Source organism: Prionailurus viverrinus, chromosome B3 (assembly GCF_022837055.1).
Source record: "Prionailurus viverrinus isolate Anna chromosome B3, UM_Priviv_1.0, whole genome shotgun sequence".
NCBI lineage: Eukaryota > Metazoa > Chordata > Mammalia > Carnivora > Felidae > Prionailurus > Prionailurus viverrinus.
The window spans coordinates 90584486-90608390 of record NC_062566.1 but is presented as its reverse complement, the minus strand read 5'-3'; the positions used below and the strand labels follow the sequence as shown (position 1 = coordinate 90608390).

Here is a 23905-nt window from a genome sequence, read left to right as displayed (position 1 = left end):
GAAAGTGAAGAAAAATACAGTTAAGTTTTGCTTAGCAATGTCAAACTTGTATCTTGGAACTATGCAGCATTTGAAATCCTTGGGGATGATTAAATTCATACCTATTGATACGTGGTGCCTACTCAAGCATAAACACAGTGCCTCTAAGGATTTAAAATTACGTTTAAAGGGTATTAATACAATCCATCATTTTCACTTTGGAATTTTCTTACTATAATACTATAATAATGTGCTGAATCAGCTTTGCTGAATCTAACTTTTCTTGAATTGCTTTATTCTGTTTCACAAGTTCTAATTTCATCAACCTAGATGACCTGAACATAAGTTTATATAACTGTTGTCATTGAATTCTCTTTATAAACTTAAAACACTGGAAACTAGAGAACTTGTCATCCCTGATGGCTTCATAAAAAAAAAAAAAACTGGAAACTTGCTGGAAAAAACATTCTAAAGTTATTTGTTAATACTGCTTTTCTCGTAAAATAGAACAGCAAATCAATAGTTTGGATTCATTGATTTGGATTACAGAGTATAATTAATGAGACATATAAATTATAACATAAAGAATTTATTTCAGTCAGTTATTCTTTTAGTGTCTTTTTTCATAAGTAATGCTTGCGTTTTAAAATAAAATCTGGTAATGGGCAGAAAACATGAGTAGACACTTCTCTAAAGAAGACATCCGGATGGCCAACAGGCACATGAAAAGATGCTCAACGTCGCTCCTCATCAGGGAAATACAAATCAAAACCACACTCAGATATCACCTCATGCCAGTCAGAGTGGCCAAAATGGACAAATCAGGAGACTATAGATGCTGGAGAGGATGTGGAGAAACAGGAACACTCTTGCACTGTTGGTGGGAATGCAAATCGGTGCAGCCACTCTGGAAAACAGTGTGGAGGTTCCTCAAAAAATTAAAAATAGACCTACCCTATGACCCAGCAATAGCACTGCTAGGAATCTACCCAAGGGATACAGGAGTACTGATGCATAGGGGCACTTGTACCCCAATGTTTATAGCAGCACTTTCAACAATAGCCAAATTATGGAAAGAGCCGAAATGTCCATCAACTGATGAATGGATTAAAAAATTGTGGTTTATATACACAATGGAGTACTACTTGGCAATGAGAAAGAATGAAATATGGCCCTTTGTAGCAACATGGATGGAACTAGAGAGTGTTCTGCTAAGTGAAATAAGCCATACAGAGAAAGACAGATACCATATGTTTTCACTCTTATGTGGATCCTGAGAAACTTAACAGAAACCTATGGAGGAGGGGAAGGAAAAAAAAAAAAGAGGTTAGAGTGGAAGAGAGCCAAAGTGGAAGAGACTCCTAAAAACTGAGAACAAACTGAGAGTTGATGGGGGGTGGGAGGGAGGGGTGGGTGGGTGATGGGTATTGAGGAGGGCACCTTTTGGGATGAGCACTGGGTGTTGTATGGAAACCAATTTGACTATAAACTTCATATATTGAAAAAAAAATAAAATCAAATCTGGTCAAAATTGACTCTAGCTCAAATAATGTATTCAAAAGCAAATTCAAATCTGGGATAAAACAAACCTGGCTTCTTTAGACCTGGGACAAATATTTTTCACATAGTATATATTCAGTAAACATAAATTGGAATAATTCAAGTTTGAATTTATATTACATATGTAAATATGGTCCTTTTAAAGAACAGAACAACTTGAACTGCCTTAATAGCTTAGAGATAACATCCATCATTCTTTACATGCAAAGTATCATAGGACTTCTACTAGGTAGAGAAACTAAGGTGTCACATTTAAGAAAAAAAAAAGAAACTGATAATTTGCTTTCTGAAAAAGCAGTACAGTTAGATAAGAAATCAGTAGAGAACATCACAGGTCAACCCAATCAGTTACCATTAATACAGCCATAGGCTATAGCAGACACAAGCTATAGAAGAGATGAGGAGCCCCTTTTCTATCTAATGCACATACAGACTGTTTCTTCAAATAATTTCTGAAAGGTTTATGCTACATATCAATTTGTTAGTCCAATGACAACTAATGGATTCAAAAGTATTATAACTATATTTAATGTTTAATGTATTATTTATTTAGGCTTGATTTCCTTTGGAATCCCTCCCTATTGTGGATTCATGTTCAAAAATAGAATGCAGTTACATCACACAGAAATATGTCCTGAAAGAGCTCTTCCTTTTGGCACAGGTTGCCTTTCTAAACACAAGGTGCCAATACCAATGAGCAAGAAAATTGGAGCCACATTGAGTATCTAAAGTGGAAAAAAGAAGGATTCAGAACAGCTACTTCTTACTACGATGGATCACTGAGCACAGTCTACTGAAATAAAACTGCCTTCTGAAAAGATTAAAAATCTAAAGTCTCTGTGTCCACAATGCCCATTTTTCAATGAAAATCACTAGACATACAGAGAAACAGGAAATGGGGTCCAAAGTCAATGAAAAAGTAAAAATCAATCCATTGAAATAAAGCTGAAGCAGGAAGATAAGGGCAAATAAAACTAAAGAGTGCAGATCTATCTATGTATCTATATAGATAGATCTCCAATTATATATATATATATATATATATATATATAATATAATTTACATAAAATACATAAAATATAATTTACATAAAATATATCTGTTTACTGTAAAGTGAGATTTACAATTTAGGAAAAAGTAAGAAATACTATTAAAAATGGAAAGAGGATAGATAAATGAATTATACTGTGGTAAGATTATTGCATGTGTGTAGTGAGATAAAGAATGTGAAGTATCAGCTTTGAAATGAAAGAAGGGAGATAATAGTAAAACCCGAAAAGAGAGTATGATGATGTAAAGTTGTGAGCATGAAGAATAAACTGCTGCCTATAATTAGACTATGAAGAGTTATGAGTGCTGTTAGCCCTGGAACAACCACTAAAACACAATTAGAGATTTAAAAATCAGTACAAGAAATAAATTAAAATCATATATATCAACTGAGAAGAAGAAAGAGAAGGAGCCACAAAAGAATAAAAACAGAAAGTACAAGTGGAGAATAAATAAGATGGTCTTAATTCCAAACACACCAAAAATTACAGTAACTATAAATGAACTAAATATTAAAATTAAAAATGATAGAATAACATAGATGAATATAACAGAAACTATACTGAGGAAAAGTAGCCAGAGACACAAAAAATAATTAGTGCATAATTTCATTAACATCAAATTCTAGAAAAGGCCAAAACCATCAGTTAGTCAGGAGAGTCATATCAATAATTGCCTGGCATAGGAGCAAGGGCTGTGAAGATAACTGCAGAGGAAAGAAAGGAAGCTTTTTGGGAAGAGGAAGTGTCCTGTATCTTGATTGAGCAGCACTTACACTGTAGTATATATCAATCAAAGGTTATTGACCTGTACATTTAAAATGAGAGAATTTTGGGGCGCCTGGGTGGCTCAGTTGGTTGAGCGGCCAACTTCAGCTCAGGTCCCGATCTCGCGATCCGTGAGTTGGAGCCCCGTGTCGGGCTCTGTGCTGACAGCTCGGAGCCTGGAGCCTGTTTCAGATTCTGTGTCTCCCTCTCTCTCTGACCCTCCCCCGTTCATGCTCTGTCTCTCTCTGTCTCAAAAATAAATAAACGTTTAAAAAATAAAATGAGAGAATTTTATTGCGTGTAAGTTATATCTCAATAAAGTTTTTTTAAGTGTATCAAAATACTGATTGCTTAGTAATCAGTATATCAGACTTTATGGGTTCAAATATTGCCTCTGCTATTTTCTTACTGTGTGAATTGGGCAAATTACTTAACCATCCTAAGTTTTGTCTATAATTGGGAATAATAGTAGTTTATAGCACTGGTGAGAGGATTAATTCCTTATCTGGAGCAGGTGTTCACTATATATCAATACCATATTGTAATAATATCATTAGCATCACTACTATTTTTACGAGGTTCAGAATGTGAAACTGTTGAAACAGATATATCAAATCATGAGACAAAGTTATTCTCATGTTCAAATAATTCTTTTAAAAGAGAAATGAGACTTGGATAAAAAGTAAACTCAAAGAGATGCTATTTGGTAATGTAAGATAGGGCAATTAGAGTCAAGTCACTCAATACATACAAAAAACATTAGTTTCCTATTAATGCTGTAGCAAGTTACCATAAGTGTTGTGGCTTAAAAAAACAAAAATGTATTATCTTACAGTTCTGGAAGACAGAAATCCAAAATGAGTAAAATAGGGCTAAAATCAAGGTGTCAGCAGGCCTACTTCCTTCTGAAGGCTCTAGGGAAGAATATATTGCTTTGCCTTTGGTAGCTTCTAAAGGCTGCTTATATTTGGCTTGTGGCTTTTTTCTTCACCTTCAAAACAAGCCACATAGCATCCTCTCTTTCACATGACCTTCTTCTCTCCTATATCAACTCTCTTGCCTCCATCTTATAAAGATACATGGGGTTACATTTAAGATCCACCAAGATAATCCCGAATAATTCTCACCTGGAGATCCTTAATTTGACCACATCTGCAAAGCCCCTTTGGTCATATAAAATAACACTCAAAGATTCTAGGGATTAGTACACAGTTGTCTTTGGAGGCCTGCCAAATGCCATACGAGCAAGATTGGAAATGAGAGGGGAGGAAAGGAGGAGACACTAGTGCCCTGAGAAATTTTATTTTTAAAAGTTTACAAGTGTTTGGTCAAGGAGAAACAAATGTGAAACAAAAACAAATATATGAAATAAAATGTCATTGTTATTTTTAGGTGTCCTAAATGTTTATCTGCGTTTGAAAGGGCAGACAACCATAGAGAATCCACTGTGGTCTTCAAGTGGGAATAAAGGACAACGGTGGAATGAGGCTCATGTTAATATATATCCAATTACTTCATTTCAGGTAAGAGAAGAACAATCACTTCTGTAAATAGATTGCTACACATGAGCATAATGTTAAAAGGCAGACCTTAAGCAAACATTAGAATATGAACATTCAGAAATTCTGTGATACAAGTATCACAAAATGACAGTATTAAGTTTTTCTTTAGTTCTCAAAGCTGTTTTATAAAGAGAAAATGACCCTTTTTCTTATTAATACCTATCAAGTAATATGTTTGAATAATTATCTTTCAGAATCTAAATGATTTGCCTAGTGGAAATGTAATCCATTTCTACAAATTCACATGTGTATATTTTGTTATCTGAAGTTAAATAACACAGGTTCTTATAATAATGGAAGCTGGGTAGTCTGTTCTCAATCTGTTTGAATTTTAGTTGATGAAATTTTATATATTTTAGCAAAATGTGTCTCTTTTAGCTAATGTCATTTTAGTAATTTATCACTTTGATTACCAAAGCCAGAGAACTTAACAAAGCTATTTTTCTTTGTTTTGACATAGAAAGGTAGGCTTAGATTGAAAGCTACAAATATATCATATAAATTTTAATGACTATAAAAATGGCCACTATGGCTTGAGACAATACTTCATGAAAATATATCAGTGGAGAAAATAATGTAGTTGTAATGATTTTAGTAACTATACATAGTATGTGTATTTTATATACTCAAGTGTTTTTTTTTCTATCGGTGATTTCCTCAATATATTGAAACATATTTTTGCTTCCTATGTAACTGCCTCACCAACACATTATTAAATCAAATATATATACAATAAGTTTTTAAGAGAATAGTTATATTAATTATTAGTTATTACCATAGACATCAATTTAGTAAATATTTATTAGGCACATTCAAGATAATCATTTATTCTCCTAACGAACAATTCAATAAATACTTTTTGAGCTACTACCATATGCCAGGAACATACATAGTTTGAAGATCTAAAAATGATTGCTTGGGGTGCCTGGGTGGTTCAGTCAATTGAGCATCCAACTTTGACTCAGATCATGATCTCATGGTTCGTGAGTTCAAGCCCCACGTCGGGCTCTGTACTGACTGCTCAGAGTTTGGAGACTGCTTCGGATTCTGTGTCTCCCTCTCTCTCTGCCCCTCCCCCACTTGTGCTCTGTCTCTCTCTCAAAAGTAAATAAACATTAATTTTTTTTAAATGATTGCTTACCTCAGATTGGTAGAAATATACATCTAAACACTGACATCACATACTGTAAAAATTGCAGTAAGAGAGGTATGCACAAGGTTCTGTGAGCACACCCAAACAACAAGAACAGTATGGAGGAAAGTCAAGAGACACTTGAGGTATGTGAAACCTGAACCAAGGAGAGGGATTGCAAAGCCAAGCAAGAGCTAACAATATTGCAGCAGAGTTCGGAGTAAAGAGACATAGACATCATATACCATAGGATTTGCTTGAGAAACAGAAAAACTTTTATCTAGAATTTGGTACCTAAAGATACATCAGACTGGGGTGATCTGAGGTTAAGGTTTAGATAATGGGGAGTCATTGGAAGATTTTAGTTGGGGAATGACCTGGTACAGTGGTCACGTTGGGGTTCAAGTGGGTAAAATTGGGCTGGCAAACAACTTAGCACTCACAAAATTCACATGAAAGATGTTGAAGGAATAAACTCAGGAAGTGGTATAAAAAGAAGTGGATGATTTCAAGATCTACTTAGGTGTGAAAACTAGCACAGCATTTTTATGTTGGGAATTTGGGAAGCAGCCATAAATGACTAACAGGTTTCCAACCAGGGAATCTTGGGTAATGCCTGTGCTACACATTACCTTAAGAAAAAAAAAGGAAGGAAGGAAGGAAGGAAGGAAGGAAGGAAGGAAGGAAGGAAAGAAGGAAAGAAGGAAAGAAGGAAAGAGAAAAGCTTCAGGGTTGAACACGGCTACTTCTTTCTTGGACATGTAAATACAAAATGCCTATAGACTATCCTTTTAAAGCTGTGCAGGTTGCTGTATGTGTTTATGTGAAACTTTGGAGACATACACATTTGTGAGTCATCAGGTTGTATGTGCTACTTAGAAATGTGGGAATGGTTGATATTTCCAAGGGAAAGTGTACGTAGGTGAATAGTGATTAAATGATGGAACCATGCAGAAAGCTAACCAATAATTAATAACAACTGTGAGAGAAGAGCTCAATCCTAAGTAGTATTTTTTAAAGTTAAAAGGAAGGAGATCCAGGAAAGTTGGGTGCCCACAGAATTTAAAGATAAAGATTGGACATCTTTACCATCTTGGTAAAGAACCACCATCATAACTAAAATTATTTACTCCTCAGAGTTAATAAAATGACCTATAGGCAGATATTAAATTTGTTATATTTATGCAGTTATTTTATTCTATAATTTTTCACATTAGTAAAGTATGAATTTTGTTTTGTTTTGTTATGATCTTACAAGGGAATGTTGCTTTAGTCAGGTTGTTACAACAGGGAGAATCCACAAGGGAATGTCCCCCTGGATATAAGCAACGAAGAGAGTTCATAGAGGAAAGAAATGAGAGGCAGAGTATCAGTTCCAAACTTGAGGTTTCATCTCATAGAAAGGAATTGCTTTCCTTTGTGATTTGGTCCATCTTACTCCATTGCATCTTATAACCAGAATTGTTGATTTAAAGAAGGGATTTCAAGATGTGTATTAGTCTTTTGTTACCAGGAAGGATGTGGTCAGTATAAATTCAGAGTAGAACATTTTTACAACTCACTACAAATGACACATTTTCTGCAGCCTCAGAGATTTCCATATTAAATTCACAAAACGAGATTGATTAAAATGTTTAAAGCAGAAGTTCAATAAAATGTTATTCACAAAACTCCAAACCTTGGAGAACTCTTCACTACAGTCAACTCTTCGCCTCATTCCAATTGAGAAGTCAGCCTGGGTTTGCATAGTTGGTGCTCACAGTATTTGTCATTTCTGGTGCTTTTTGTTCTTTTGTAGATGCAGATTTCCATCTGGTATCAATTTTATTTTGCTTAAAGGACTTCTTTTAACATTTATTTATTATAGTGTGGGTCTGGTAAACATGAATTCTTTTCACCTTTTGTACTTCTGAAAAAGTCTATTTCATCTTCATATTTTGAAAGATCTTTCCCCTGAGTATAGGATTCTAGTTTTTCCTTTTGGAACATTAAAGATATTCTGCTGTCTTTTTGTTTGCATTGTTTCCAAGAATAAATCTGTTGTTGAAACTCCTATTTATCCTTCTGTGTGTAATATGACTGGCTGCTTTTAAGATTTTCTCTTTACCACTGGTTTTGAGCAATTTAACTGTGACATGTTTTTATGTCATTTTCTTCATTTTCCATGTGCTTGTGGTTCATTGATTTTGAATCAGTGAGTATAGTTTTTATAAAATTTAAGCATTGTCTGGCTAATGTTTCTTCAAATATTTTTGTTCCTCCTCCTCTCCTTTGAAGAGTCCAATATCTTATATATGTATATAAGACCCCTTATTTATGTGCATGTATATAAGGTGTTACAGTTCATTGACGCTTTTTAAATGCTTTTTAAGTTGATTTTTGTGTTTCATTTTGCATAGTTTTCTGGTGTGTCTTCACATTCATGAATCATTTCTTCTGCAATGTCTAATCTGCCTTCAATCATATTCAGTGTATTTTGCATCTCAGACATTGTCATTTTTGTCTCTATAAGTTCAACTTGAGTGTCTTAAAAATATTTCCACATCTCTAGTGAATGTTTTGAGTATATGAAACCAAGTTATACTAGATTTCTTTGTCATTGTCTGCTAATGCTAATACCTATGTCAGTTTCTTGGTTTTGACTGATTTTTTTTCCTCCTCATTACAAGCCATTATTTATCTGCTTCTGTGCATGTCTGGTAGTCTGATCGGGTGTCAGACACTGTGAATTTTATTCTGAGAGGTAAAATTCTTAAAATTTTATAAAATGCAAATTTTTTGTGTATTTTTTTTATATTTCTGTAACTATTCTTGAGCTTGTTTGGTAGTTATTTGGAAGCTGTTTGATTATCTTGGTCTTGTTTTTAAGATTTGTTGGAAGATGCTGAAGCAGTGTTTAGTATAGGGCTATTCTCACTACCAATGCAAGAGTCTTCTGAGCACTCTGTCCAATGAATTATGAGGTTTTCATGTCTTGTGTGAGTTAAGTACTGTTACCTTAAATGCATCACTCTGGTTCTTTCCCAGTCCTTGTGTAGTTACCAGACATTCACGCCCTGATGAGTACATTACTAAATACTCGAGGGGGACTTTCTGCAGATCTCTGTAACTCTGTCTTTGTTTATATCCTGTCTTGCACAGTCTAGCTGCTTTGGACTCCTTAGACTCTCAGCTCTATCTCCTCAACCCAGATTTTCTACCAGGTTCTGTCTTTCTTCTACTTGCACCATGATCTATAAATTCTGTATAGGACAGTCATAGGATTCACCTTGTTTGATTCCTGTCACTCATTGATCATTGTTCTTCATTACCTAATGCTCATTGTTTCCTATATTTTGTCTAGTTATTTGGTTGTTTCTGATGAGAGGATAGGTCTGGTTCCTGTTAATCTGCCTTGCTGGAAGCAAATCAAAAAGTAGCAGTTTTTAATGAAGCATTGCTACGCTTATATGTTATCAGTCAAAAATAAAATAAAATCATTTTTATTTTGTATTTCTATCTTATTTTATTCTCTGACATATTTTTAGGTCTGTTGACTAAAGGCTGTCTTTAATTTCATAAATCTTGATTTTTGAAGGAAACATGAAACACAGCTACATCATCCTACCACATATATTGTTTGTATTTTGGTTTTGAGTTTGTTGTTATTCTGAACTCTTTTCAGACAAAGTGATTTTATACTCAAAAATAATTTATAACCTATTGAGATTTTCAAAAATACTTGCTTTGGTATGTAATGCCTACCAGGAAAACATGGTAAAAACTGTACAGAATATATTAGCATATAAATTAAGTTATGAGAAGTTTTAATATTACTCAGATGTAGATTTGTGGCATTGTAGAATGTCTTTAATTCAAGTGGAAAGGATATCTCCTACCTCTTGGAATTTTAAATGAGATATAAGTAGTCTTGAGCCTCTGCTGCACTGACACTTAGGTTGTTTTGTTTGGAGTTGCATGCATTTAAATTATTTTGATTTATAAACCCTTTAAAAAACAGCCACTTGCAAAGTCCTTTGTTTGAGTGTGTCCAGTTAGTTTGCTTAGCTGAAAATAAAATTGTTTAGTATTTCTCAGGGTTAGTAGAAGTTCTAGCCTTCTGAAATTCCTTTTGGGGTTCTTTTTCAAGAATTAATTTAACATGATCAGTGCTTATGATGAAAAGATATTTTATTGCTAGATTTGGAAGGAATACAGCAAAAATTCCAAAAAAGGTAAAAATGATGCAGTGTTATCTTAGAATGCTACTTATCATTTATATCACCAAAAAAAAATCCTTTTTAATGCTTTACTTCTTTTCATAGTATATTCCAAATGCTTTCCAGGGGGGAAATATGGAGACATCCTGAGACATAAAAGATGCTCTTTATATTTTCTTTATTACAGTTGAAAGGAATTCTGGAGATCTTCTCCCTTTATATCCTCATTTAAAGATTTCAAAGTGATTTCAAGACAGTTTATCTTAAGTAACATACATCCTTAACATAAAATAGGGTGGGAAAAGATTTTAGCTCTCTTTACATCATGCTCCCTTCATGCTTATCTAGGTAATAATAATAATAATAATAATAATAATAATAATAGTAGTAGTAATCTGGAGTATATTGTCACATGGTCAAGTAGATGCATATCTGGCATTCTAAGCCAAATTCCAGGGCCATTATATAGACACAACTATGGCTCCTAAAGTAACTATTGTAAACATTTTCCAATGACGGGGCACCTGGATGGCTCAGTGGTTAAGCTTCTGACTGGATCGCAGGTTAGGTCTTCATCTCAGGGTTGTAAGTTCACCTGCACTAGGGATCCACACTTGGTATGAAGCCTATCTAAAAAGAAAAAAGAAAACAAAATTTTTCCAATGTTAAAGCTATTTTAAACTTTATTTGTATCTTAATTTTTTCCAAGTGATGTACACTGTCAGTTTTCAGACTGCATTCTTAGACTTTGTGGTTGCCTTAGCAGTAATAATCAGAAGTGATGTATTTCTTGTCTTGAAGAATATGCTATGAACATTTGCAGAAGGCATCATTAATATTGAAGTCAAATCATCAAAAGTGTGTTGTATCCTTTGACTCCCCCATCTATTTTTATTCATTAGTGTTGCATGGAGCTCTTTCTTCCTTACTAAGAAATTATATTTGAACACAAGTTTTAATAGCATCATCTATATCTCTGTCTCTTTATTGACATCTGTATCGGTAAGCTTTAATGCACTATACTGTACGTAAGAAATTGTCAATCAGTGAATTAAAATAATTTTGTTAATGTCATTCTAATAACAGAAGCCAACATACATTTTATTAACTTCCCACTTGAATATACCCACCAGCAGTTAATTTTATGATCATGCAGTATTTATCACATATTAGGTTTGATGCATTGCATGTGCACACTGTGAAAATATATAAAATTTTAAACTTGTCATTTCAGTTAAGGGAAATCATTTAAATAATATCAGTATGATTGTGTGTAAAGACCACGTTTTACATAAATTGAGCCTTCTTTTAGGAAACCTAAACTTTAACATTTTATCCCTAAGTATATCGATGTCATTAATTCCTTCTTTGTGGCAATTAAAGCAAATGCATTTCAGAAGTATTGAAGAGGAAAGGAACATAATTTTACCCCTGTAATGTAATAGTATTCAGAATCATGATGGTCCTTCATAAAAATATGACAAAATTTAACCTGTTAAACTAGAGAACATTTCTTTTATAAATGAATAAAATTCATTTTTATCATTGTATACAGATTATAGCTTCCAGTTTGAGATACATCATAAGGAATGGTTATAGTTTCTTCTTTTTTATACCTGGGAAAAAGCTGTTTGTCACCAAGGATTTATTTTTGTAAACACTTGAAAGTTTGGCCAAGGTACACTGTTTGAATTGAATCTGTATGCATTTTATTTCTGTTACCTACTTCACAATCAAAAACAATATAAAGGAAAAAGGTATCCCTCTGGGTCTTAGTCTAGAAGTCACTTACGAGTATATTGGAATCCATAAAATTTTTTTTTCAACGTTTATTTTGGAATCCATAAAATTTTGTTATAATAATTAAATATGTATTTGGAGTTGGAGTTCAGAACATAAAAAGAACAATGCGATAAATATTTCTTGTGAGAGTCTGTAGGAGTTAAAAAAAAAATCTGTATCTTCTTAGGAGCAAAACTCTTATGGGAATTTAAAGGAAACAAACAAACATATGGCATAGGATCTTTTTCTCCCTGTTCAAATAGGAGGCTGAGGAAGACTACCGTATTTCTCTGGAATATTGGATTGGATTCCCTATCATTGCACGATTACAAATAAATATTACAAACACTAATTATATAACTGTACCAAGAGATATTGTCAGAAATTATTTTTATCATCTGCTGTTTACACTATCTATGCTACTGCTATATTTCTGATTTATTTCCACACACAATACATAGAACACCTGTTATGCTTACACAGGAAGTAAAGTTGCTTTACTCAGTGACAAACTGTATTATTGATAGTTGTACAGATAAATGTAATAATTTATAAATCAGCCAGCTCTTATTTCTATAACACTTAACTCATTCAGGATCAAAAAGGGATGAAGTTTTCATATAAGAAAATGTGCTAGATATAGGCAGTCCTGATGACACATGACAGTTCGACTTGTGTTGATTTGTATTTTTGCTGTTCAGCCAACTATACACATACAGTCAACTCACTGCAGGGAGGCAACACGCACATTAAATTACATCAATCTACTCTGATGCTTACCGAAAAAGGCTCTCCCAACGCTTCCTCTCAGTCCTATCACAAAAGTAGTGTGACAGCACCCTTCACAACCTCTCTGCTTCATGGCTCTGTCTTTAACCCAAACGTAGGTCTGACCATATGTTTAAGCATGAACCTAGGTAACCCGAATGGGAAGAAAAAGGAAGGAAGGATAAAGACAGCTAATGGGAAAATTAGGAGTGATTGATACTTTATGGTCCCTAAAAGACATTTTGAAATGCTTTGAGCAATGGCAGCATCATTCAAGGGCCAGCAGCTTTGAAAAGATGTTGATGCTTTACACATTTTAGTTCTCACTTTTTTTTTTAAATAGTCTCATCTTTTTTATATTGACACCTACCTCCGGGTGACTAGAACTTGCTAAGTAAAAATAATTGTGTACTTTAAATGAGAAAAATTGTGGATGATTGTCTTACCTATTTACCTCTACATAACTAAGATGGAAAAATCTATGTATTCCTAAACCTGTTTCTCCAGCATCCTTCCCACTGAAAAGACTGACTTCACCTTCATCTGTTTAAATTTCAAGTGCGAGCAGGTGCAGAACATTCTAACCTACCCTATCAGCCTTCTCACGGACACTTCACTTCCCACACAAAGCACATGAGAATGCAGTCCCCTTCTTTGCCATGGCTACAGCATAAAGCCTGTACTCCACTCTACAAGCTGGGTTTGCTTCCTTTCCCTTCCCACACCATCTTTTAAAATTAAAACTATTGGTTACTGAGGAGGTTTCCTCTTTACCAAAGCAAATTTTCCTGATTAATGCATCCTTATTCCTGCTGCAGTCCAGAATTAAAACCTGACTGGGAGCCAGAAATCTGTACTTTATTCCATTTGATCCTTTATAATAGCTGCAAGAAAGAAAGAATTGTGATGACAGTACTCCACTTTTATTCAGTCAACTACTGGCCGTGTGGCCAAAGTGGAACATGTTGGATTTTATGGAATAAGACTCATAGCAACATGAATCTGTGGGTTCTAACTTTCTCCAAGATAACACTCCATTCATGTTGTTATCTTCAGGAGAGAAGACTCAGCATCACATGACTGAAACTAAGAAGGGGGTGGGAATAACCATTGATTTACTCTAACAATGATTCTCTACCAGGTAAGCAGCACATTTTAAAATAAGGAAAAATACCCAATGACTTAAAAACCCATAATTAGGAAACAGGCAGTAGTGCTGATAGGGGCAATTTAGGATGACCTTAAAGAGCCATGTGCTCTATAAAAGGTGTGCATATTAATGTTTTAAAATGCATTCACCTCAGCCTTGTTCAGAATAGCTGAAAATAACTTTAATGTCTAACAATATCAACAGGGCCACTGGTTACACAACTTACGTGATACCCATAAGGTGGGGAATTCCACAGTCATTAAAATGATTTCCCCTTTTCTGATTTCAGTGCTCTTGGATTTTTATACCATTGATTTTTTTTTTTTAATTCAGGTTGTAGGACCTTGTGATTTAAACAGCCCTCTGAGAGTTTTGGGTTTTTTTTTAGCTATTTCCCAGGTAACTTTCCAAATACCACCTTAAGACAAAAGCAAGTCATTATTCTAGGCAGTCAAAGTAATATTTCATTTTTTATTCTGAGGACTGAGAATCCGTATACTGCTAGCTGGGTTCTATATTATATTTTAACTCTGGTCTGCCATTTTATTCTGGCTTGAGTGATAACATGACATTTTGGATGTTTTTCAAAGAAATGGCTTTGGGAAATCTTTATTAACTTATTTATCTCAACATAGGTAAGCAGAAAACTCTTTCTACACAAATTAAATATAGTAATAAAATTTTCTCAAACTTTTCTCTCCTATCAGATCTTGAAAATTATTCTTACGCTATGGATTCGTATGGACTATGAGCAGGGAAAAGGAACTCAATGCAAAAGTTGATAACTAATGCTTCTGCTTACTAAAAGATTTCAATTAATAAAATTATGACAGTATATCAGAGAACAATAGATAAATCTTTCAAAGGTAGCATAAGTATTCTGAAAATCACCACAAATTTGCCTTTAAGGAGCCATATTAAGATACTTTCAAAGACAAACAGAACCAAAAATTTTGACATTGATAAAAATAGACTTTCACTCAATTTGTTGCAATGAAATAAGGCTAAAAATTGTATTAAAATGCATACATCAGCTTGATGTTGAAACAGCTCTTTATTAACCTAATTTTTCTTTGAAAAGACCAAACTAGATACTTCATTTTGGCGTGTAGAAATTTTTGTGATTATAATCACTAAATGCATAGGTTGCCTTTTTGTATCAGAAAGATTAAAAAGGTTTTGCTAGAAGCAAGGAATGACTGTGGGGTTATAGAGAAAATTTTATGTCTTATTTCTGCAAAAACGAAATAATAAAAATTTGCTAATTGTCCCTATATTGTTATTGTATTCAGAATTTAGCAATAAAAGGAGACTGATTTCATTCATCTATACTTTCACCTCTCATGTATCAAGTCTCAGTGCCAATCACTGTTGTAGATACTGGAAGTTCAAAGGTCTGACACTAAACACTAAAGCAAACCCATAAATATCTTCAGGTGTTTAAAAATAGAATGTCAAAAGTGAAATTATAGAGGTATATCATAACATAGGAGAATGTGAGAAACTTATTCACTGTATTTGCAAGAGAGCAAGCAATTTCATAGTGATGGTAAACCCTTGTTCTTGGCTTCAATAAACATAAATACTGCTGTAAAGAACCGTGAACTGATTTATCCCATAAAATATTTCTAGAAAACCAGTGTTAGATGTTTAGAGAAAACTGGAGGGAATCTATCTCAGAGAAATACTGTTCAAATAAACATTTTTCCCCTGAAAACGAACAGTGGTAGGATTTGTAGCAGTGGTAGTTTTTATTGTATTATTCAATTAAGTGTAGTTTTGTTTTAAAACCAACACAGAGCTTTTGATGTGAAAACTAATATTAGCCAAGGAAGATCCTATGATTGGTTTTGTTAAGAACATTCATGTTTTTTTTAAGCAACAACTCTGAAGACTGTGAATAATAAATGATGCCAGAATTACTGTTGATTTTAGGTTTGGCTCCTTGGTTTCTCAGTAAAAATCCATCTACAAATCAAAGCTCGACATTTAGGTTTGTTTCATTCATATTTGTAGCTCATTTTTGAAGGTATTCGAGGTCCTGGCATAGAAGGTGACATTGCCATTGATGATGTATCAATTGCAGAAGGAGAATGTGCAAAACAAGACCTAACGACTAAGAGTAAGTGTCTATTCTTGGATTGGTTTGATGTAATGTTAAAGTAACATATTAACTGTTAAAATCGTCTAATTTTTAAAACTCATTTTTTAGTTTGTAAGTTTAGAAATTCCTTATATGTGAGACCCTAAAATTGTGAAGATATTTTGAAAACAAAGTATTAAATTTGAGGGTAGGCATATTAGACCTAAGATCAAAGTAATTTTGATTTAGGTCTATGGAAGGCAAGCACACCTTGATTTTTAATGAAGATTTTTAAAAATATTTAATTCATATTATTAATTTCAGAGGATTCTTTAACTTTTATGAAAACATTGGCTAATCTATATACTCAGCAATTTACATAGCAATAGCTATTTTTATTGCCCCAGTTTATGAATGTATTTTCCAAGTCTGACTTTTGCAACCATTTTAACAGATTCACTACTGTGAAGAGCCTACGTGTATACAATAAGTAAGAGATCAGCCCATTTTTTCCTGCTATAAGTAACCTATGTGCATCACAATCTTGTTTAGTAATTTGGTTTCATTTTTTCACACATGAATATTTTAGTTTAATGATATATTCAAATTTTATTTTCTTGCCACAAATATGTTTTTGAATAAAGGAGATATAATGTAAAATATTATTAATATGTGTAATAAAAGAGATAAATTTAAAAATTACAAATAATGCAGATAGCATCAGAATTATGTGTTAGGCAGCTTCTTAAAATCCTCATCTCCATATTATCCATGTGAATCTGAGAAAACTAAAACCATTTCTTTTAAAAATTCCTCCACTTGAAAAATTTTCATAGGGTCATCTGATCTTTAATTTCGTGATTATATAAAGGGGTATATCGATCAAGCTAAATTTAAACAAATAACTCATCAATTATTTAGTACACATAAAAGGAGCATGAAAGTCCATTTTGTAACATGTAGAGAAAATAGGAGTCTTTGTTAATTGCATATAGTTATTGAGAAATTGCATTAGTCTAGATGTTGAAAGTCAAATTTGTGCAACTACCCAGTGATTGCTCATATGAACTGAACTGACTCCATTTTTAAGCATTGTAAAGAGACAAAAACTAAGATTGTATACAACAATGAGCCACTTTGCTCATAGTTTTCACCTTCTTGTCATTATACTTAGTATTTCAAGTAATAAAGTTAGTAAAAATTTTTTCCCATGTCTGGCTAATTTCACTTTAAAAAACCAGTAGCAGTACCCAAATGAAGTAGGTTTGTCAAATATGCATTCTCCTTAGAGGAGGAGAATGGGATTTCTTTTGCATTTCATAACATGAGCCAGTCATAGTAACATCATATTAACTGAAGATAGTTACCATATTACATAGGAATCTTACAGTTAGATAATTTAATCACTGAACCCTATTACAAATTAAATTCAAGAAATTGAATTAAACTCTCCAAATGAGGAAAGCAAGAGAACTCCCTCATGGAGGAAACACAAGTGGTGAGAGTTGCCACAGTAAAATGACAAGGATAACCCATAGGGACTTTATTGTTACATATTAGTATACTTTCATAATCAGTTTTCTTCTCTTCTAAATTGAGAGAAATGTGTGTCTGTTTTAAATAAAATCTGTCTGTACTGGAGGTATTTCTATTTAGCCTCTGGAAAGCAGAGGAAATAGCCCCAATGAACAAAAACATTCTCTTTGGTATGAGAAAGTATTCTGTTACACTAGTATACATTTAACTATCATTTATTAAGCTCATTTTGACAAGTAGTATTTGGTGAATATTGTTAATTTCTTAGTACACACCAATTTGGCGGCCCAAAGCTTCTTCCTAACTGCTCAGGTTCCCAACCCTTCTCAGTCAGTATATGGTACCACAATATCAAAAGCTGAGGTTTTGCCTTATCTTCAAAACCCAGGTCTCACCTAGGTGAGATCCATGTTATAACTTAAGCTAGGTTCATGAATTACCAGGCTTGCCTATGTTAGCCCTCCTAGGTAAGGCATACATTCTGAGAGGTATCACCTGGACATGGAATTCTACTTGAAACTCCAATTATGGTAGCAGTCTTACAGCAGATTGTTGGGAAATTTTTTTTTCAGTTAGAATGTGCTTCATAGTGCTTCTAAAACTCACACTAAACAGAAAATTATTTACCCAATTTATAGATATTGGGCTGATCTAAGCACATATAATCCAGTTTGCTGTAGTTAAATTTCTACCCATAAAAACCCCTTCCTAGTTTTCATAAAATATACTTTTTCTCTGTCTTTAATCATAACCATTTCTGGAAGCTCGGGGTGGGGAGAGAATGAAAACTGACCTCTTAGGATTTCTTAGAATTTTCTCTGTGCACAGGCTTTCACGTGGCTAGCAAAACGCTGAGGTTGAGCCCAACCACACACTTACAAAAATATCTTCTGAACAAATTTTCATAGCATAGCATATCAACTTCAAACATTTTTCTTTTATCAAATTTCTAATCACATATTTAATTTATTTTCTTATTTTCCTGTCTTGGAAATAGACTGATCAATAAAACAAACCAAAAAGAGTATTTTGTAAAAATGTTTTCCATATGCTAATATTGCTTATTAGGTCACCACAGTTCTATTGATAGCTACATGGAGTATTTATTCTCTATTTTTGTTTGTTTCTTGGCATTATCTCTCTTGTCTTTAGATTCTGTTGATGGTGCTGTTGGAATTTTAGTACATCTGTGGCTTTTCCCGGTCATCGTCCTCATCTCTATCTTAAGTCCTCGAAGGTGACCTTATCCTGGCAGAGGCTATAAAAGATTCACCAGGCACTGGCATGAAGAAAGAGTCTTTGTAAATGGACATTGAAAAAACAAACTACCAAAGATTCCTCCACTGACTACTGACTCAAACATAAAATAATAAAAACGAATTTTTTAAAGCACTGGGGATAAAAAAGACATCATGGAAGTATAACTTATTCCAAACTACATATAAAAGATAATCTTGACCTGAGTAGAGAAGAGACCTTCAGGTGCTTTTGTGGCTAAAAAGATTACAGCATCATCTGGTCATCTGGTTGAACTCTGGAAAAAAAAAAAAAAAAAAAGCTATAGAAATCCTTGTCAAAGCACAAAGTCATGGCTGGTTTTGTTTCAAATGAATAGTTTGCTTGTTACCATGGAAACCTAATGGCCTGCCAACAAAAACCTCACTGTAAACAGGGTACGTGAAAAGCTGGCATTTATTTTCCTTTCAAGAAGGTTTTACATAGAGAATTAAATAAATGTAGGCCCTTTTACCTTTGGTTGTTACCCTTCCTTGAAAATAACCCGAACTCAGAATTATTTAAAACATTCATGCTCCTCCCCACCTGTCCCCATCCCACCTTTCTTGTTATTATTTGTTTTCCTCCCATGGCTAAGCTAGATAACTGTATGCTGTCTCTTTTTGCATGCATTACTATCCAGGATGGTAAACCTGGGCTTACATATTACACAGGCTTATCGGAGTTTGCTCGCGGCCACTTGAACACCCAAACTAAGTCATCTGTTCCAATGAAGAAACCAAACCACCATCTTTTATAAATTGCCATGGAAACCAAGTGCCTTCAATGAAACAAGCCTGAATAATTTTCAACTCAGAAGCTTGCACAGCTAAGAGTGGTTTGTGTAAAACTATTTTGTAAACAAACTACAGAGCCTAAACGTGCAAATTATAGGTGAGACAACAAAAGCCGCTTCTGAAGAAGAAAGGACCGAAGCTACTGCGTAAGCCCATGCAGACGAAATACTTGTTGTTGGACCTCCTAGACAGCCATGGCCATTCGGCTTAATTGTCCATCAGAAAATAACTTCCATTGAGACCAGACATGGGAGCAACACTTTTTTCTTCCAGGTTATTAAATGGGTCAACCAGAGCAAAAGGTTGTTAAAATAATGCTTAGCGCAGAAGGTGGTAAAACACAAGAGTGATTTTTTTACTCTAACCTCCATTTGAAATGAAATTGGCCCTAGCTTTAGAGGGAGCAAAGAAAATGTTTGTGATTGCAGTGCGTACAAACTCTACAGCGGAACTGGGCCTGAAAAATCTGGCTTTATTCTAAACACTGAGGGTAATATGCCTCTGCCCTTTAGTCAGACTCTGTGCAAATTGTGAAATATTATTTTATTATTTTACCGAGATTAAAAACACTTTTACAAAAAAACAAAAACCTGTAAAAATGATTTTGAGCTACCTGAGGACAAATCATACCTTTAACCAGCCAGTTTTCCAATGCATTGTAAATTTCACTTAAACCTGTTGGTTATGAAAATTTGAAGATCTTTTTCCTTAAATTATCTCAGCTTTTAACTTCATTTAAAAAGACTTTTGTCTAAAGAAGAATATTATTATTATTATTATATGTTCTTTCAACACCCCAGGATTAAAAAAAAACTGATTATGCAAGTAATTGGGAAATAAGTATTAAATTATAACATTTGCAAATATTAATATAAAAAGCACAACAAAATGTAGTGGAAAAATGATAAAGCTTGGTTTTTAAAAGAAAAAAATTCTGTAGAAATGTTTGTGCAAATTCAGTAATTCAACTTAAAAGATAATTTTACAGCTATGTTCAATAAAGCCTCTTTCCAGGTAAGGTATGCAAAGCGGTATGTGTGTTTGTTGAGCAATGTTTACTTGTCACCAAAATGAGACTAGCTATATATACAAGTTATCAGTTATGATACCATGGGGTAAACCTTCAGAGCTTCAGACACCTTAATGTTGGCAGGAAAGCATTTAATAGGAACCCTTGATGCACTCTTCCATATTTTTCATACATGTAAAATAAAAGTCAAACTTATGAAAGTAAAATACGAACTTGGAATTTAATGTGTATTTTCATAGTGAAAGAGGGGACCAGTCAGAGCTAGGTAGTGATAGAATCAAGCTAAAGCCAAGTCCTTTAAATTAAACAGAATTAACTAAGAAGCTTTATAACTTACTTGAACAAATCAGGCATATTGAAAATTTTCACAATTACAGTCAACCATCTGTTTTATCAAACCAAAGAGATTAAAGTAAACAATATTTGGGGCATGTTTTACTAACTCTCCTCACCTTGACTTCCATTTTGTGTGGCAACTCACCACTTCTTTCCACTATCCCATATTAGTGGATCATCCTTTCTAATTGATGTTTTGCACACCCATTGCTGATATTATTAAAAAATTGTTTTACATCTAAAGAGAGGCTTAGCTCATTGCTGCCTTCTTCCTTTATCTTGAATTTGATTTGAGTGAGACTTTTGAAAAAAACTAAAAAAAAATCTATATTCAGAAAATTTGGATATACATGTGTCCTTTCCAGGAAAACAATCAAGTCTACTTTTCTCCTTATTAACTGCACAAAGAAATTGCTGTAAGTGCAAGTTTTCAGTCCTTTTACAACGTATTCATAAAATACTAAAGTCTTTTTATAACCTTTCACATAGCTGCAGAAGTCCATGAGAACTGGCTGGTACTTCAAAAATTAATTTTGATTAATTTTTTGAGAAAATGCAGATGCGTGCCAGGAACAAAGGGGCAAGCAGAAGAACTGCAAAACAATCAGATTTATTGATATGGTAATAAATTAGAATATACATCACAAGTGGGTTCTGGATCATTTCTGTAAAACACCAAACTTAGAATTGGAATCAATGTTTTTCACTCCCCATCAAATGTTCAGTTGAAAGAAAATGAATAAAAATGCAGGAAATTTTAAAAGGTTGGGATAAGTCAAGTGTAAATTGTATTAAGTAATCTCTTGTTTAACATCAGTAATAATAATGATGACTTTAAACCACTTACCTGTTTATCAACTGCCTATCTTTTCCTAATATTTTTTGTATTTATTATGAGTTAAACTCACCAATATATTTCCCCTTTTCCTTTTTGATAACATATTTTAAGTGTAATTTATGTCAATTTTTTGTTGTCGTACTTTATAGGAAGGCATCAGGCAATAGAGCTTTTAATTTTCTGGAAGAAAGATTACACCACGTAATGTCCAGGTCATTAATAGATCCGATTAATTAGGAGCTAACTCTGTTTCCTTAGTTCAAAAATGCTTGTTCCTCCACACTTAACATGTCTGCAACTGGGCCTATTTTAGTTACAATTGGTAGTATTTCTGTGTAGTGATATATAAAATAAAAGTGCATATTAAAACTGATAACATCTTAGATATGTTGAGATTCACCAAATTCACTAAATCTTCCAGAAGTGCCAAATCATGCCCAATATTTATTCCTTTCCAACAAACCCAAAAGTGAGAAAAAGATACCGTCATATTTGTAGGGTTTATATTATTCATTGCCTATGCATTAAAAATGTCATAACTTTTATTTTGTGCTTTAAAAAATTCTGAGTCTTCTCTTACCTCTAGTATACACATACCTAGCCGTGCTGTGTTTTTCTTTTTTCCTGCTACCTATTTTTGTTAGTTCCATGATGAATTATAACATGCTGTGTATCCCTGGTTTGAAATGTTTTCTTGTTTTGTGTGATTCTTAGTACTTAGTAAGTTAGAAGTTTGGCCTGCCATTAAATTTTCTTTTAGAGACCTGAAAGATGCATGGTGCACTACAATGTCATACAATAGGCTAAACTAATGGGACTTCATTTTACATATATCACAGAATTGACTTTGGCAATGAATTATGATAACTACAATAATCAGAATTACAAACCAGCTAGTCAGTCAGTTACATTATATTACAAATAATAAAATCCCACTCTTGTATATTTTAAAATATGGCAAAATATGAATGACAACTGTACTAACTTTTCACCAAACATGCATTTTTACTTTAAGACTTTATAATAAACTTATCTGTCAAAATGCATCATTGGAAAACAATTAAGTTCTATGCTTAAGACTGTATGAAACTGGTTGTGATATTTTTCATGACCTATTTTGTTTTGATTAGGGATTTGAAAGATGGTGACCAACTAATATGATTTTGATAGAGTGATTTTCAAAGGATTCTTTTGAATGCAGTTTCTTTAACAAACCAAAAACCTTTTTTTTTTCTTTTTTTAACGTGCCTTTCAAAGATCAGGGCCTCACAACAGCATTTAAACTGGAAAAAAATTTACTGAAAACTCATTTCCTTTTTGGTTGATGACTACTTCTTACAAATTGTCTCACCTGTGTCTCAACAAAGCAGAAGGTTTATACTCTTCTTGCAACTGGGTAGTTGGTATCAATGAGGAGTTATTGCATTTTCTGTGAAAACAATAAAATCATAGGGTTCAATCCCAAGCTATTTCCTTTCCTCCAGTGTTCCTTTTGTGTCTAACCAGTTTAATCAGTTTTCTTAGCGCTTATTGTTTAAAAGCAGTCTCTGGCACTTTTTACTTCAATGTAGGAGAAAAGCTACCACGAACAGACAGAACTTTTTTCAAATCTGGTATTAAAAAGCTCTTTGCTGAGTATCCATAATATTTATAAATATATGTTATTACATAGCAAAAGTAGGACTCAAAGACTTGAGATTGTAATGGGAAATATGTCCATTCAGAATCAGTCCGTCATATGTGGATGTCTGCTTAGAAACAGAACTGAAGAGTTAGGGAGAGAGAACTATTCCACATATTTCCATATGGATCACTTTATTGCCATTTTAGAATAAAGTTTAATAAAATATGAGTCGTGATTTTACTATCCTGAACCCACACTAAGTATATTGAAATTAAGGAACTGGAATTCAAAATTTTGAGTAGGGTAGAGGTTAAACTCCGGGTAAAAAATGAAATCGTTTTCTCAAGGGAGTATTTACAACTGATTGAATTTAATTTCAATTGTTCTAATTTTCCATGGGTTGAGCTAAAAAATATTCTTATTTTTCAATCAAATGA

At 33.5% G+C, this 23905-nt stretch overlaps 1 protein-coding gene across 1 annotated transcript in view; it reads left to right on the top strand.

Annotated features, from left to right (window-relative positions):
• The window catches only part of MDGA2 (MAM domain containing glycosylphosphatidylinositol anchor 2), an 859176-nt gene extending 839703 nt beyond the window's left edge, over positions 1-19473 (top strand). Inside the window, exons 15-17 of the mRNA XM_047864378.1 lie at positions 4749-4879; positions 15966-16071; positions 18721-19473. Of these exons, the coding sequence (XP_047720334.1) occupies positions 4749-4879; positions 15966-16071; positions 18721-18809 (326 nt within the window). The 3' untranslated portion in view covers positions 18810-19473. The remainder of the gene's footprint in view (positions 1-4748; positions 4880-15965; positions 16072-18720) is intronic.
• Positions 19474-23905: the final 4432 nt, after the last annotated feature.